The sequence below is a fragment of the Oncorhynchus mykiss genome, chromosome 25 (assembly GCF_013265735.2).
Source record: "Oncorhynchus mykiss isolate Arlee chromosome 25, USDA_OmykA_1.1, whole genome shotgun sequence".
Taxonomy (NCBI): Eukaryota; Metazoa; Chordata; class Actinopteri; order Salmoniformes; family Salmonidae; genus Oncorhynchus; species Oncorhynchus mykiss.
Genome location: NC_048589.1, coordinates 44,778,871 through 44,791,572, shown reverse-complemented (window position 1 = coordinate 44,791,572; position 12,702 = coordinate 44,778,871). Strand labels below are relative to the sequence as shown.

The following is a 12,702-nucleotide window of genomic DNA, read 5'->3' as shown; positions in this document are numbered from 1 at the left end:
CAGACTGTCATAGAAGATGTCACACTCCGTATAGCTATAGAAAATCTATTTGCATTCTGGGAAGTGTAGTTGTTCTCAACAGATTGACCCAAGTCGTACAGACTATCATAGAAGATGTCACACTCCGTATAGCTATAGAAAATCTATTTGCATTCTGGGAAGTGTAGTTGTTCTCATAAGAACTGTGACGTTATAACAGGAGCGTTAGCTGTTTTAGTACTCAGTACATTTTGGGGTTTTGTGACTAACCAGTCTCTCATAATAACAGCCTTAGCTGATTTGATTCTGTGTTGCTGAAATCTATCTGTATGTTTTTTGTGGCAATGTCTGAAAGTGTAGACACTCACTTGGAGATCTGGTGTCCCACGTAAAAGAGCAGAGTGGTGAGGATGTAGAGGTAGAGCTTGATGATGTGTCTCAATGGTAAAAGTAACATCACCACGTTGATCACGTGACCTGGAGGAGGACAGAGACTACAGCACTGATAGTGGTATTCACACACACACAAAGGTGGGTATAATTTGTGGAACGTTCCAAAAAAACGTTGTAAAATAACAAGGTTGCCGACTAACAACGCATACAAAATAGCATGATCAATTCACCTAGCTAACTAGCTGCCGAATAGGCATCAACTCTGTTATATAAATATTCATACACATAGCTCATATAAACAAAGACATTCCGTCGTAAGAACACATACACCCAGCCAGAAGACTGACCCCATCTTCCTTATATAAACACACATCTCATCTCCCTCTAACTGGCCGGTCCCAAGAGCAAAGAACTTTTGCTGTGCACCAATGGGGCCCGCTCTGGCTAGAGCAAGGCCCGCCTCCAACCCTCCGACCAGTCAAGAAAACCGAAACGACAAGACTCCACCTACTTTATTCTATGTATAAAAATGTATGTAACCATTGTATAGGCCTCTTTTTCACCTGGCTCCTTGCCGAGTTATGTGAACTAGGTCCGTGCACGTAAAACTGCGGGACAAGATATCTCTGACTCATTAAAACTGTCTTTCGTTACAACTGAAATCCACTCTGTCCAGCGTCCGTGATTTGGTCTCAACTCTCCAGTATTTGAACACTAACAGAATTGGTAGCAGAGTTTGGTTGTTCTTGAATTCGATCTATTATAAGTTAGTGTGAGAGGACGAGACTGATCACGGCTAAAAAATCAGACGGAAGAGTGACTTCCCCAGCCATTCATCTTGCCTCAGGAAATCTGATCGGAGCGCTCTATATAAAGGTGAGCAGAGCCCGTTATATCGAAATCTGCATATTGTATTATAGCCTAAACCAAATTTTGATCAGAAAGTACTGGGCGTGAGTATGAATCGGTGCCCAAATTTTTTACATAAGAACCTAAGACATTGATTAAAGATATCTTGTTTTGTAAAAAAAAAATATATATATACATATTCTTATTAATGGGCCTATACTCAGTTATTTTAATAGGAATGTGTGAATTGTGATTGACCAATGTGTTAAATTCCTCCAGGGACCCTATTTGTTCTGAAATCTGCATAGAAAACTGTCCTAATTATATATGTATTGGGTTGTGTATAGAGGTGACGTTAAATAGTGGCTGTGTTTTAACACGTAATGGACACAATTATGGATGTTGGAAATTCAATGAGAATTTCATACGAATGAATGAATTATAGATGAACCGAATCTGCAAGTAAGGTCTTGTGGAGGTGTGGTTATAGATGAACCGAATCTGCAAGTAAGGTCTTGTGGAGGTGTGGTTATAGATGAACCGAATCTGCAAGTAAGGTCTTGTGGAGGTGTGGTTATAGTTTAATGATAGATGAACCGAATCTGCAAGTAAAAATTTCCTATTTTGATACGTTCTGTACTATCGAATAAGGTCTTGTGGAGGTGTGGTTATAGTTGAATGATAGATGAACCGGATCTGCAAGTAAAATCTCCTGTTGATACATATAACATCGAATAGGTCTTGTGGAGGTGTGGTTGGATTGAATGAATCTGCATGAAAAATGCCCTATTAAAAAAGCTGTGTATTATTTAATAGGTTTTGTAAGAGGTGTAGTCGAGTAGATACAGGATATGTAAGTTTGGCCTTCCACTAGACAGAGATCGGGAATGATGTGGCTATTGCACATCAAACAATAAACATAAGATGAACCAGAGTTGACATTCCATGATTTGGAGATGGGGGAAATTAAATTGAAAGAAACGTTTGTCGCGGAGTAGGTTGGGATACGTAACTGGGCTATTATGCACACGTGCTGGTAGACAAAGCCACCTTAGTATCGAATGGCCGTGCAATTTTGATTGACAGCAGCCGGGCCGAAATACTGATTTTCGTTTTTTTTTCATTCCTGTTGATATTGCCTAAAGTTTTAAATTATTCTGACAATTGCTATAGAATCGCTGGAATTTACTGATATAAGTTCATAAAGGAACTTACTGAATTGTTTCTAGAAAGTATTTAAATAAGCCGCCGAGCTTAATACAGACTTTGTTTTACAGACGCTAAAAGCTACACACTGATTTTGGGGTTTTTCTATTCTATCCATATTTCCTAAATATATAGAATTATTCTGACAATTGCTATAGAATCGCTCGAATTTACTGATATAAGTTCATAAAGGAATTTACTGAATTGTTTACAGAAAGTATTTAAATAATTCACTGAACAACTCTTAGTTGTCTAGAAATTCTATCGATATTTCCTAAAGAGCTAGAATTACTCTGAAAATTGTTATAGAACCGCATATATTCACTGATATATTGTTCCAAAAGGAAATCGCAGAATCATTTATAGAAAATACCTAAACGAATCGCTGAACAAATTCAAATAAAATACCGGTGAAATACACACGTGGCGGGCGTCACATATTGATAACCCCCTTTGTCTCGACCAGGGACAGGCTAAGCATACAACGATAGAAATAAACACCACATAGTAAGGATTGAATATACCTAAATAACGCATTATACACATTATCAGACGAACTAGATAAAATGTCTGCAGCTACCACGCCCAAACTAAAATTCAATGATTATTTAGATCAGAGTATGATTGATAGAGCGGGAGGTAAAAAACAGTATGGGAAAGTGGAGAAAGTGTGGAAAGGATTACGGATAAGATGGACACAAGCAGGTTATTTTAGCGGAGGACCACCTACAGGGGGGAAACTCCAAGATATGCAGACAGAATTAGAGGACGCAGTAGAGCATGCAAAAGCGAGTGAGGCGGAGAGAAACAACATACACAGGTTCAAAAAAGTAGGTACAAGAGAGAGAGAGAGAGCAGAGGGGGAGCTCAAGATAGGTACATGGGCCATACAGGAGAGTAGGAGGGTGCTGCCCAAAAACACACCAGACATGATGGGCGTGGCTATTGTGGCGTCGGGGGATGTTAAAGCTCCGCCTGAGAACTTGCCCACGGCTCCCCCTGTGGCCGTTTCTCCCTCACTATATCCACAATTGACAATGGAGGCAGTTCAGCCCCCGCCATACTCAAAGGGACAAAATCACCGGAGCCCGTCACACAACCCATTCCTGCCCAGGGCACCTCCCACAATACAGGCTCCAGTTCTGAGAATAGGGGAGTTAAAGGGGGAAATTACCCTGGGGATAACGGCTGGCCATATGGTATGTGAACAGTTCGAAACTGGGATTCCAGGAGCAGGAGACCTCCCCCAGGAACGGAGGCCGCAATGCTCCTCTGTGAACTCTCTCACCTCTGAAACCAGAGGACACTTACAAACAAGATTAGATTCAAACCACTTCTATCAGACGGATAGGGAGGACTGTCATCAGAACATGGATATCGAAAACGAAGAAGAAATTGACATGGTGCTCACCCCAGCTCCGATGGGAGCTCCAAACGTGACTAAGATGCAGGAGCTGCTGAAATAATCAATAGCTCGAGCTAAGGAACTCAGGGAGCTAATAGCTAACCAAGATAACAACAGAGAGGGAGCCTACCGTGTGGAAAGCATAATGAGAGGAACAGTAACCAAAGTTACCGAATCAATGGGGTCCGAAACACTCCGTCGGTCCTCCAGAATTGCTGATAGAAGAGAGCGAGAGCAGGAGATGGCAGGACAGTACCCCCTGCGACCGACACCAGGTGATGCACACACTGTGGAGTACCAGCCCTGGAAAATGACTGATTTAACAACACTGATGGGACAGATGCCTAGCCTACATGGAGGAGCTTCAGCGTGGCTACTTCAACTGCAGACACTTACGTCAGGCCTGCAACTCTGCCTAGGAGACATGAAAGCACTTCTAGCAAGAGCCACCGACCACGGAACCATGGAGGCCCTCATGACAGCAGCTGACCTTGGATGGCGGGCCCCAACACTGCCCATAGACCACTTCCGTACCAGATTATGGGAAGTTCTACGGAGAGCATACCCTACAGAAAGAAACCATGCCACCTTATCCTCCTTTACAATCAACCCAGGTGAGCAACCTGCAGCATACCTGGACAGGGCTAAGACCACATGGAGATCGGTCCACGAAGAACCATTCGATCACACTGATACCACACTCAGCATGTGGAAGGAAATGGTGGTCAACGGGTGTCCCGGAGATGTTAAAACCAAACTCAGAGGAACGGTAGGGTTGTTTGCACTTCCTCTGACCCAATTCAACACTCATGTGCACCACCATGTGACCCAGCACAACAAGGAAAGAGGGGGTGCTGAGAGCCAGGTGCAGTCCCTCCAGGTACAACTCCTGAAACTCCAATTGAAGGAAGCACAACAAGGAGAAAAACCTAAGAAACAGATGGTGGCGGAAGAAACGAAGGAGCCGGGAACCAAAACAGACATCTCCCAAATCGTGGCACAGACTGTCTCTCAGATGATCCAACAGCAGGCAGCCCCACCACCCCAATACCCTCCCCCACAGCAGTATATCCTGCAACAACAACACCCAGTATGGGCTCGACGGGGTCCCTACACTGGACAACACAGAGGGGGAAACTACCAGTGTTTTAACTGCGGAATTACCGGTCATTTTGCCAGAGATTGCATGAAACCACTCTCCCCGCAGCAACAGCAATGGAGAGCAAGAGGAAGTGGGGGAAACCCACCTCTGCAACATCAGCTACCAGGACCCACACCCATGCATCAGCAACAGCCAGCATACAACCACCCAGAATCTAGCCACATGCAGCAGGAGCAGCAAGATTACAACCAACCCTCCCACTTCAACACCTGATCACCCAGTAAGAATGATGAGGATGCCACTCCTGCCGATGACCACACTGTCTGAAGCCCAAGAAGTGTACTGGCTAAAATGCCTACCCACAGGGCCTGCCACCCCTCACATCCAGTTTAAGTTCAACCAACTGAAAGCTCAAATCTACACTCTGCACCCATATAAGACTCCCCAAGCTGAGATCCATTGCACACTCAATGCAACAGAAACTGATGACTGCCTCTTCACTGCAGACTGGGACGAAGACATGATGCACCTGACCCCACCTATCAGGTGTTGTACCATTGGGTGTGGCCCAGAGGGGGTGGCAGCACCGGTCATCCTACGATCAAGGAACCTCCATGCACCCCTGGCCTGGACGGCTGAAGCATCAACAGCCATAGCACTCCTGAAAACGGATCTATCAGCGGCAGCAGCTCTGACTGCACCTGACTACAAGAACAAGTTCCATTTGGATGTTTCTGGAAGGGAAGGATTCACCTCATCCGTCCTATTCCAGAAACAAGAGGGGGAGAGAAGGGTCTTGATGTACTACTCTTCAAACTTGACCACATTGAGGTAGGACAGTCAACATGCTCCAGATACGTTGCTGCAGTAGCAAAAGCTATTGAAAAAAAACAGCTCACCTCGTGATGTCACCCTTCAATCAGCCATCATCCCTCAACCAGCATCGGCCAAATTAGCTGAAATCATCGGATTGACGCAGGTCCTCATCAGAGGAAAAGGAAAGACTGAATATCTATACAGACTCAGCCCATGCCCATGAAGCAGGCCACACTGATGGACCCAGAACTTTTATGAGAAACACATGGCCCCACACACGAAGGCAAACTAAAGACCCTCCAAAAAGGCCTCGCACATCTGGTGGCACCCTCACATAAAAAATATGACTGACTTATTTTATGACGATGATTTATTTTGTGACGAATGCAATGGTTGTGACAGACACAACCCAAAGAAACCATATCAAACACCAATGGGCTCATACGTAACACCTAATGCATGTTTTCAGGATATTAGTATAGACTACACCGACATGGGCCCCGAAAATTTATCTAAAGGCAAACTCTATCTCCTAGTCATAGTAGATAGGTTCTCCAAATGGGTAGAGGCAATAATAACAAAAGGGGAGGATGCTAGGTCAGTCTTTAAGTGGCTACAAACCAAACTAATACCCAGGTATGGCATCCCAAGACAAATCAAATTTGACAAATGGCTCACATTTAACAAACACCTGAGACAGGTGGAAGAAAGATTTGGCATAACCCACAGATTTGGATCTGTGTACAGGCCCCAATCCCAAAATCTGGTGGAACGTCAAACCAAAAGCTAAGATAGCTTTGGGATAATGACTGGTAGAGTCATGCATGGTCCACCAAGGGAGGGAGGTCATATGCCCGCCCTTGATGTACAACAAATTGTAATGTCTAATTATGTGAAAAAACTGACGGTTCTCTCTGCAGCACTCTCTACCCAGGTTCACAAGGTCCAGGAGGGGGAGCTGCCGGGGGACACGACACTACTGAAGGTAAAGGTTGGTGACGGGGTGAGGGTTACAGTCCACAAGAGAAAGTGGCTGGAACCCAGGTGGACTGGACCGTACGAAGTGAAGGAGGTTACTTCACACTCAGTCCAGGTCAAAGGTAAATCAGGCACACCTTGACACCGCCTTACACATTGCACCCCAGCCCCAATTCCTTCTAGAACACTGACTGAAGTCAGAGCTGATTTGAGCGGCCTAAATTCGATTCCAAATGAAGACACTCCTTCCTCAGGTGATGCGGCATCAAACTCCGCCTCCCCTGAGAAGGGAACCTCGCCCAGTTAGAGGGAAATTTCTCCCTCTCTGGGTGAGGCTGGGGATATCTGGTCCCTTATTTGTGATATTCATACTGATATTTGGAGTAACCCTAGGACTTTCACATGGTTAATTGAACAACTATTTCACCCTGCCACATCACATACACCAACCCCTACACATGTCCCTAACTCCTTTCCTGATATCACTCCCTCCAATCACTCCCGTCCCAAACGTAGCACTACACCTACAGACCCACCATGCAAATCAGACAAGGTTAGGAGCACCACCTTATGTATACCCACGATTGCAACCGCCACCTTTCTGCTATAGTTTTCACGTCTAATAGACGTGAAGAGGGGATTTGTTATATAAATATTCATACACATAGCTCATATAAACAAAGACATTCCGTCGTAAGAACACATACACCCAGCCAGAAGACTGACCCCCTCTTCCTTATATAAACACACATCTCATCTCCCTCTAACTGGCCGGTCCCAAGAGCAAAGAACTTTTGCTGTGCACCAATGGGGCCCGCTCTGGCTAGAGCAAGGCCCGCCTCCAACCCTCCGACCAGTCAAGAAGACCGAAACGACAAGACTCCACCTACTTTATTCTATGTATAAAAATGTATGTAACCATTGTATAGGCCTCTTTTTCACCTGGCTCCTTGCCGAGTTATGTGAACTAGGTCCGTGCACGTAAAACTGCGGGACAAGATATCTCTGACTCATTAAAACTGTCTTTCGTTACAACTGAAATCCACTCTGTCCAGCGTCCGTGATTTGGTCTCAACTCTCCAGTATTTGAACACTAACAACTCACCACCTAGCTAACTAGCTGCCGAATAGGCGTCAACTCACCACGTAGCTAACTAGCTGCCGAATAGGCGTCAACTCACCACGTAGCTTATTCTTAACGTTTGTCCATAGGCTATCAGAGTGAGAAGACATTTTTCGGGAATAAACGGTGATGAGTGGGAAAACTTAATGAAATGGCCCACTCTCTACCCCGGTATCTTATTCGGCCGCTATACAACTTTTCCACAGGGTTTTCAACCGTGTTGTTCGTTGGCTACCTTGCTATTTACAACGGGGTTTTTTTTGGAACAGATTCATGTTGGAACGTTCCAACAGATTCAAACAGACCCAAGACACACGCAACACAAAAATGTTTGCAACGTAGCTACCAACAGAAAATGTTTCTCAACAAAACTTGAGTTTCTATTGGGCAAATTCAGGTAAGTCCCTCCCTGTTTTGTTCCACTTGCTTCTGTTTGGTTCCTAGTGAATACAGCCCTGGTTTTCCTCTACGGTGAAATGGTGTTTCAGGAAAGACAACACAAATGGTTAAATTCACATTGGAGAAATATGTGATGACATGGTGATGGTTCTGTCCCAAATGGCACCCTATTCCCTATATAGTGCACTACTGTTGACCAGGGCCCTATTCCATATATAGAACACTACTGTTGACCAGGGCCCTATTCCCTATATAGAACACTACTGTTGACCAGGGCCCTATTCCCTATATAGAACACTACTGTTGACCAGGGCCCTATTCCCTATATAGAACACTACTGTTGACCAGGGCCCTATTCCCTATATAGAACACTACTGTTGACCAGGGCCCTATTCCCTATATAGAACACTACTGTTGACCAGGACCCTATTCCCTATATAGTGCACTACTGTTGACCAGGGCCGTATTAGTGCACTACCGTTGACCAGGGCCATATTCCCTATATATAGTGCACTACTGTTGACCAGGGCCATATTCCCTATATAGTGCACTACTGTTGACCAGGGCCATATTCTCTATATATAGTGCACTACTGTTGACCAGGGCCCTATTCCCTATATATAGTGCACTACCGTTGACCAGGGCCATATTCCCTATATATAGTGCACTACTGTTGACCAGGGCCATATTCCCTATATATAGTGCACTACTGTTGACCAGGGACCTATGGTGCCATTTGGGACGTAGCTGACGTGTATGAATGTTACCTAGGTAATAGAGGTTCCAGATAACATATTTGTATTTGAAGAGCATGTCTTCGTTCTTCGCCCTGAGGTGCTCTGTGAAGCTATCAATGTCACATTTATAGAGCAAGTCCAGTACCAGGATGCTTGGCACTCTCAGAACAATGTTGGCGACGTCTTCCAACCGAGGCATCTTGAGATAATTCGTCCCCTTTTGGCGTGGTAGAAAAATGTTTGGTGAGCAGAATACTTTTGTCACATGGTTAGAGAAGAGAGGAAGGTCTGTCTGTCCATCTGACTGGTCCCTCTTCATGGTCGGTTATTCACCTGCCACACACACACACACACACACACACGTCAGGCAATACCATTGACATTTACTGACATGATCAACATCAAAGTTGACAACAACAAAAAACTATCAATATGTCTACCAATGACCGTCGTCCTACTGGTGAAATCTATTAGTTGGCTTAGTTGGCCTTGTTTTCTGCCACAAGTATCCACATTACATAAAGGGACTATTTACATTGAAGGTGCACAACCCGAAGTGACCCCTTGATAGTTAACTGCCTTACGTTATACGTTCCTTAGTAATGACAAGTTTGTCAGCAAACTACATCTCGGTCTATTTATGTCGGCGGACAACAGCTAAACCACAGCATTTAATTGTAGCTAGCTAGAACCAGATGTTATTACAACATGCTAAGACGTTAGCATTGTAGCTAGCTACTTTTGATTCTGATATCACGCTTCTGTCATAGTGGCAACATTTCAAAATAAGTCGTACCGGTTGTAAAACCACGAACGATATCCAACGAAACGCATATGATACTGTAAATGAAGCTAATATCCTTCTTCTGACAGCATGTTGTAAATGAAAATTGACAATTATCTAACTAGAGTTGTTATGGTTCTCCAAACAGTCCAGTCGCTTGCGTGGCCATTTCCGGGATAAACGTCATATGCCGATGACGCAGTAGTTTGCTGCCTTGAGATTATGGCAAATGGTTTTTACATTTTTTACCAAATTAGATGTGTCTCTTTCAAAATTAAAAGTCAATCATTGAAATAAAGCTATAATCAAATAAGACAGTCTCCGAAATCGGAATACAATAAAATGCAACAATGCTCTATTTCTCGCGTGTGCTCTCTTTTAAAAAAACTTTATATATAGCCGTACTGTAGGTTTTACGGTAATGTGTGCAGCTTATTGATATATTACGGTTTTATAAATACGGAGCGCTTGTGGGTTTAAGTGGACAGCTCTATGTTTCAAGCACAGAAAGAGAATGGGCAAGATATTGTGCATTTTGTCTGCAATAGTTTTTGTCGTGAAAACTGACGATGTCAGCGAATTTAATGCAACTATCACATCCGTTAACATGACATTGAACTCTACTGTTAACAGAACGATAACTTTTAAGACGCCCGTGTTCTCATTATTATCCACCACCACCACCACCACAGCCAATAAACCAGTTTTGGGAAAGAAAAATATGCGAAAAAAAAATGCAGATGACAAGCGCATCGATCAAGACGAGGATGGAAAACATGAAACCAAGAATGGCACAGCAGACGCAAAGAAAGAACCTGGTAAATGTATAACCTAGTCCTTTGCAAAGAAATGTATTCTGAAATTTACATACGTCAGCATTTAACTGTATGACATTGTGCATGCCATGGAGGGATTTCCTCAACTTTTTTTTTGTTTGTGCACGGATAGATGTTCTCTACTTTAATAATGGTTTATTTAGTTCATACGTTTTTTTTGTGTGTGTGTGCGTTTCACAGTTGCACGGTAGGCTATTAGCATTATGTAGCATAAGGTTTTCAGCAGGATGACTGTCTCAGTAATTGGTTATGTATGTGCAGGAGTAACCTAGTAGCCTGTAATTAATGCGTTTAATAAAAGGGGCAGACAAGGCTACAGCGGCAGTCATGTAACAGTCGGTCTAATACTATCATTCTGCCAGATACACTACTTCCTTTCCTTCTGTGTGTATATATATATATATATATATATATATATATATATATTTATATTACACATTCTTGTTCTTGATATAAACTTTGAAGAAAATAAAGACTTGCCAGTATCACTTAGGCTTATTAAGCTGTTATTGATGTAAAGCATGAATTTCTAGCTAAGTCCTTATAACTTAATAAGAATTAATTTGATAATATAATTATAATACTTGTGTAATATAATTATTTAAAGTAACTGCCCAGTGTTTCCAGATTTCAATGAAATAGGACCTATAATCACTTACAATATCAGTGAAATAGTTTTCCTTCCAAAAAAATGTTTAATTAAGTTTGTTAAAAATTAGGTTGTTTTCTATGTTTGAATGGTGTGTGCGGAAACCAGTCATTAAAAATAATAACGTTAATAGATTGCTGATTGTCTCGCGCATCCTCCTCAAGACCGCTGATTGGTCTGTTTATCCTCCCGAGGAGTATTTCCATATGAGGAAATAGCAAGCATTTTTCAAACGTCTGTTTGAGATACAAGTTTGAGGTGGGGTTTTTGAAGTGGTTTTTTTTCTTCTTCTCCAATTTATGCTTTGGCCACAAATACGACTAAGGACGAGTCAACAACATTATTTGGATATGAGTTAACAGAATATGAACTTTTAAACGTGAGATTTTCACAGTGCAGTTACTTTAATAATGTAATAACATAATAATAATCATATAATTACAAACAAAAAAACATAATAATCGCTTGAATACAGCCCCTTTTTCCTCCTTACAGGCTGACTACATCGCTCGCATCACGTGCACTGCAGAATACATCTAGAACTCCATGTTATTCAATTATTGCACCCACACTACTCGCGCACGTCAACGAGCCTCTGCGTTGCCAAGGGCTAAAATACAAGTCCTTTCTATTTCTGACGCAGATCGCGCTGCAAGTCCTGCCTCTCCCATCTTCTCATTGGTTTATAGAAGTGGGTACCCAGGTGCCATCTCCTCATTATTTAAATCACATTTACATAAGTATTCAAACCCTTTACTCAGTACTTTGCACCTTTGGCAGTGATTACAGACTCGAGTCTTCTTGGATATGACGCTACAAGCTTGGCACACCTGTATTTGGGGAGTTTCTCCCATTTCTCTCTGCAGATCCTCTCAAGCTCTGTCAGGTTGGATGAAGAGTGTCACTGCACAGCTATTTTCAGGTCTCTCAAGAGACATTTGATCGGGTTCCAGTCCGGGCTCTGGCTTGGCCACTCAAGGACATTCAGAGACTTGTTCCTAAGCCACTTCTGCATTGTCTGAGGTCCTGAGCGTTCTGGAGCAGGTTTTCATCAAGGATCTCTCTGTACTTTGCTCCGTTCGTCTTTCCCATCGATCGTGTTTAGTCTCCCAGTTCCTACCGATGAAAAATCCCCACAGCATGATGCTGCCACCACCATGCTTCACCGTAGGGATGGTGCCAGGTTTCCTCCAGACGCTTAGCATTCAGGCCAGATAGTTCAATCTTGGTTTCATCAGACCAGAGAATCTTGTTTCTAATTTTTCTGAGAGTCCTTTAGGTGTCTTTTGGTAAACTCCCAGCGGGCTGTCACGTGCCTTTTACTGAGGAGTGGCTTCCGTCTGGCCACTCTACCATGAAGGCCTGATTGGTGGGTTACTGCAGAGATGGTTGTTCTTCTGTAAGGTCCTGCCATCTCCACAGAGGAACTCCAGAGCTCTGTCAAAG

General features: G+C 43.3%; 3 protein-coding genes across 6 annotated transcripts in view; 1 reads left to right on the top strand and 2 right to left on the bottom strand.

Moving 5' to 3' along the window:
- The window catches only part of zmp:0000000662 (RING finger protein 145), a 47,665-nt gene extending 37,692 nt beyond the window's left edge, over positions 1-9,973 (bottom strand). For 3 of the 4 annotated variants that reach the window (XM_036963100.1, XM_036963101.1, XM_036963102.1), the window contains exons 1-3: positions 9,784-9,973; positions 9,018-9,320; positions 348-456 (exon numbers count right to left, since the gene is read on the bottom strand). In XM_036963100.1, coding sequence (XP_036818995.1) covers positions 348-456; positions 9,018-9,306 — 398 coding nt within the window. In that variant the 5' untranslated portion in view covers positions 9,307-9,320; positions 9,784-9,973. Of the gene's footprint in view, positions 1-347; positions 457-8,197; positions 8,318-9,017; positions 9,321-9,783 lie in introns of all 4 variants that reach the window. The other variant, XM_036963103.1, reaches the window with a different exon arrangement.
- Positions 1-12,702, bottom strand: part of LOC110505940 (probable N-acetyltransferase camello) — a 669,337-nt gene that overhangs the window by 110,893 nt on the left and 545,742 nt on the right. The gene's annotated exons all lie outside the window — the stretch shown is intronic.
- The window catches only part of LOC110505936 (probable carboxypeptidase X1), a 46,928-nt gene continuing 44,459 nt past the window's right edge, over positions 10,234-12,702 (top strand). The window contains exon 1 of the mRNA XM_036963108.1: positions 10,234-10,589. Within this exon, the coding sequence (XP_036819003.1) occupies positions 10,286-10,589 (304 nt within the window). The 5' untranslated portion in view covers positions 10,234-10,285. The remainder of the gene's footprint in view (positions 10,590-12,702) is intronic.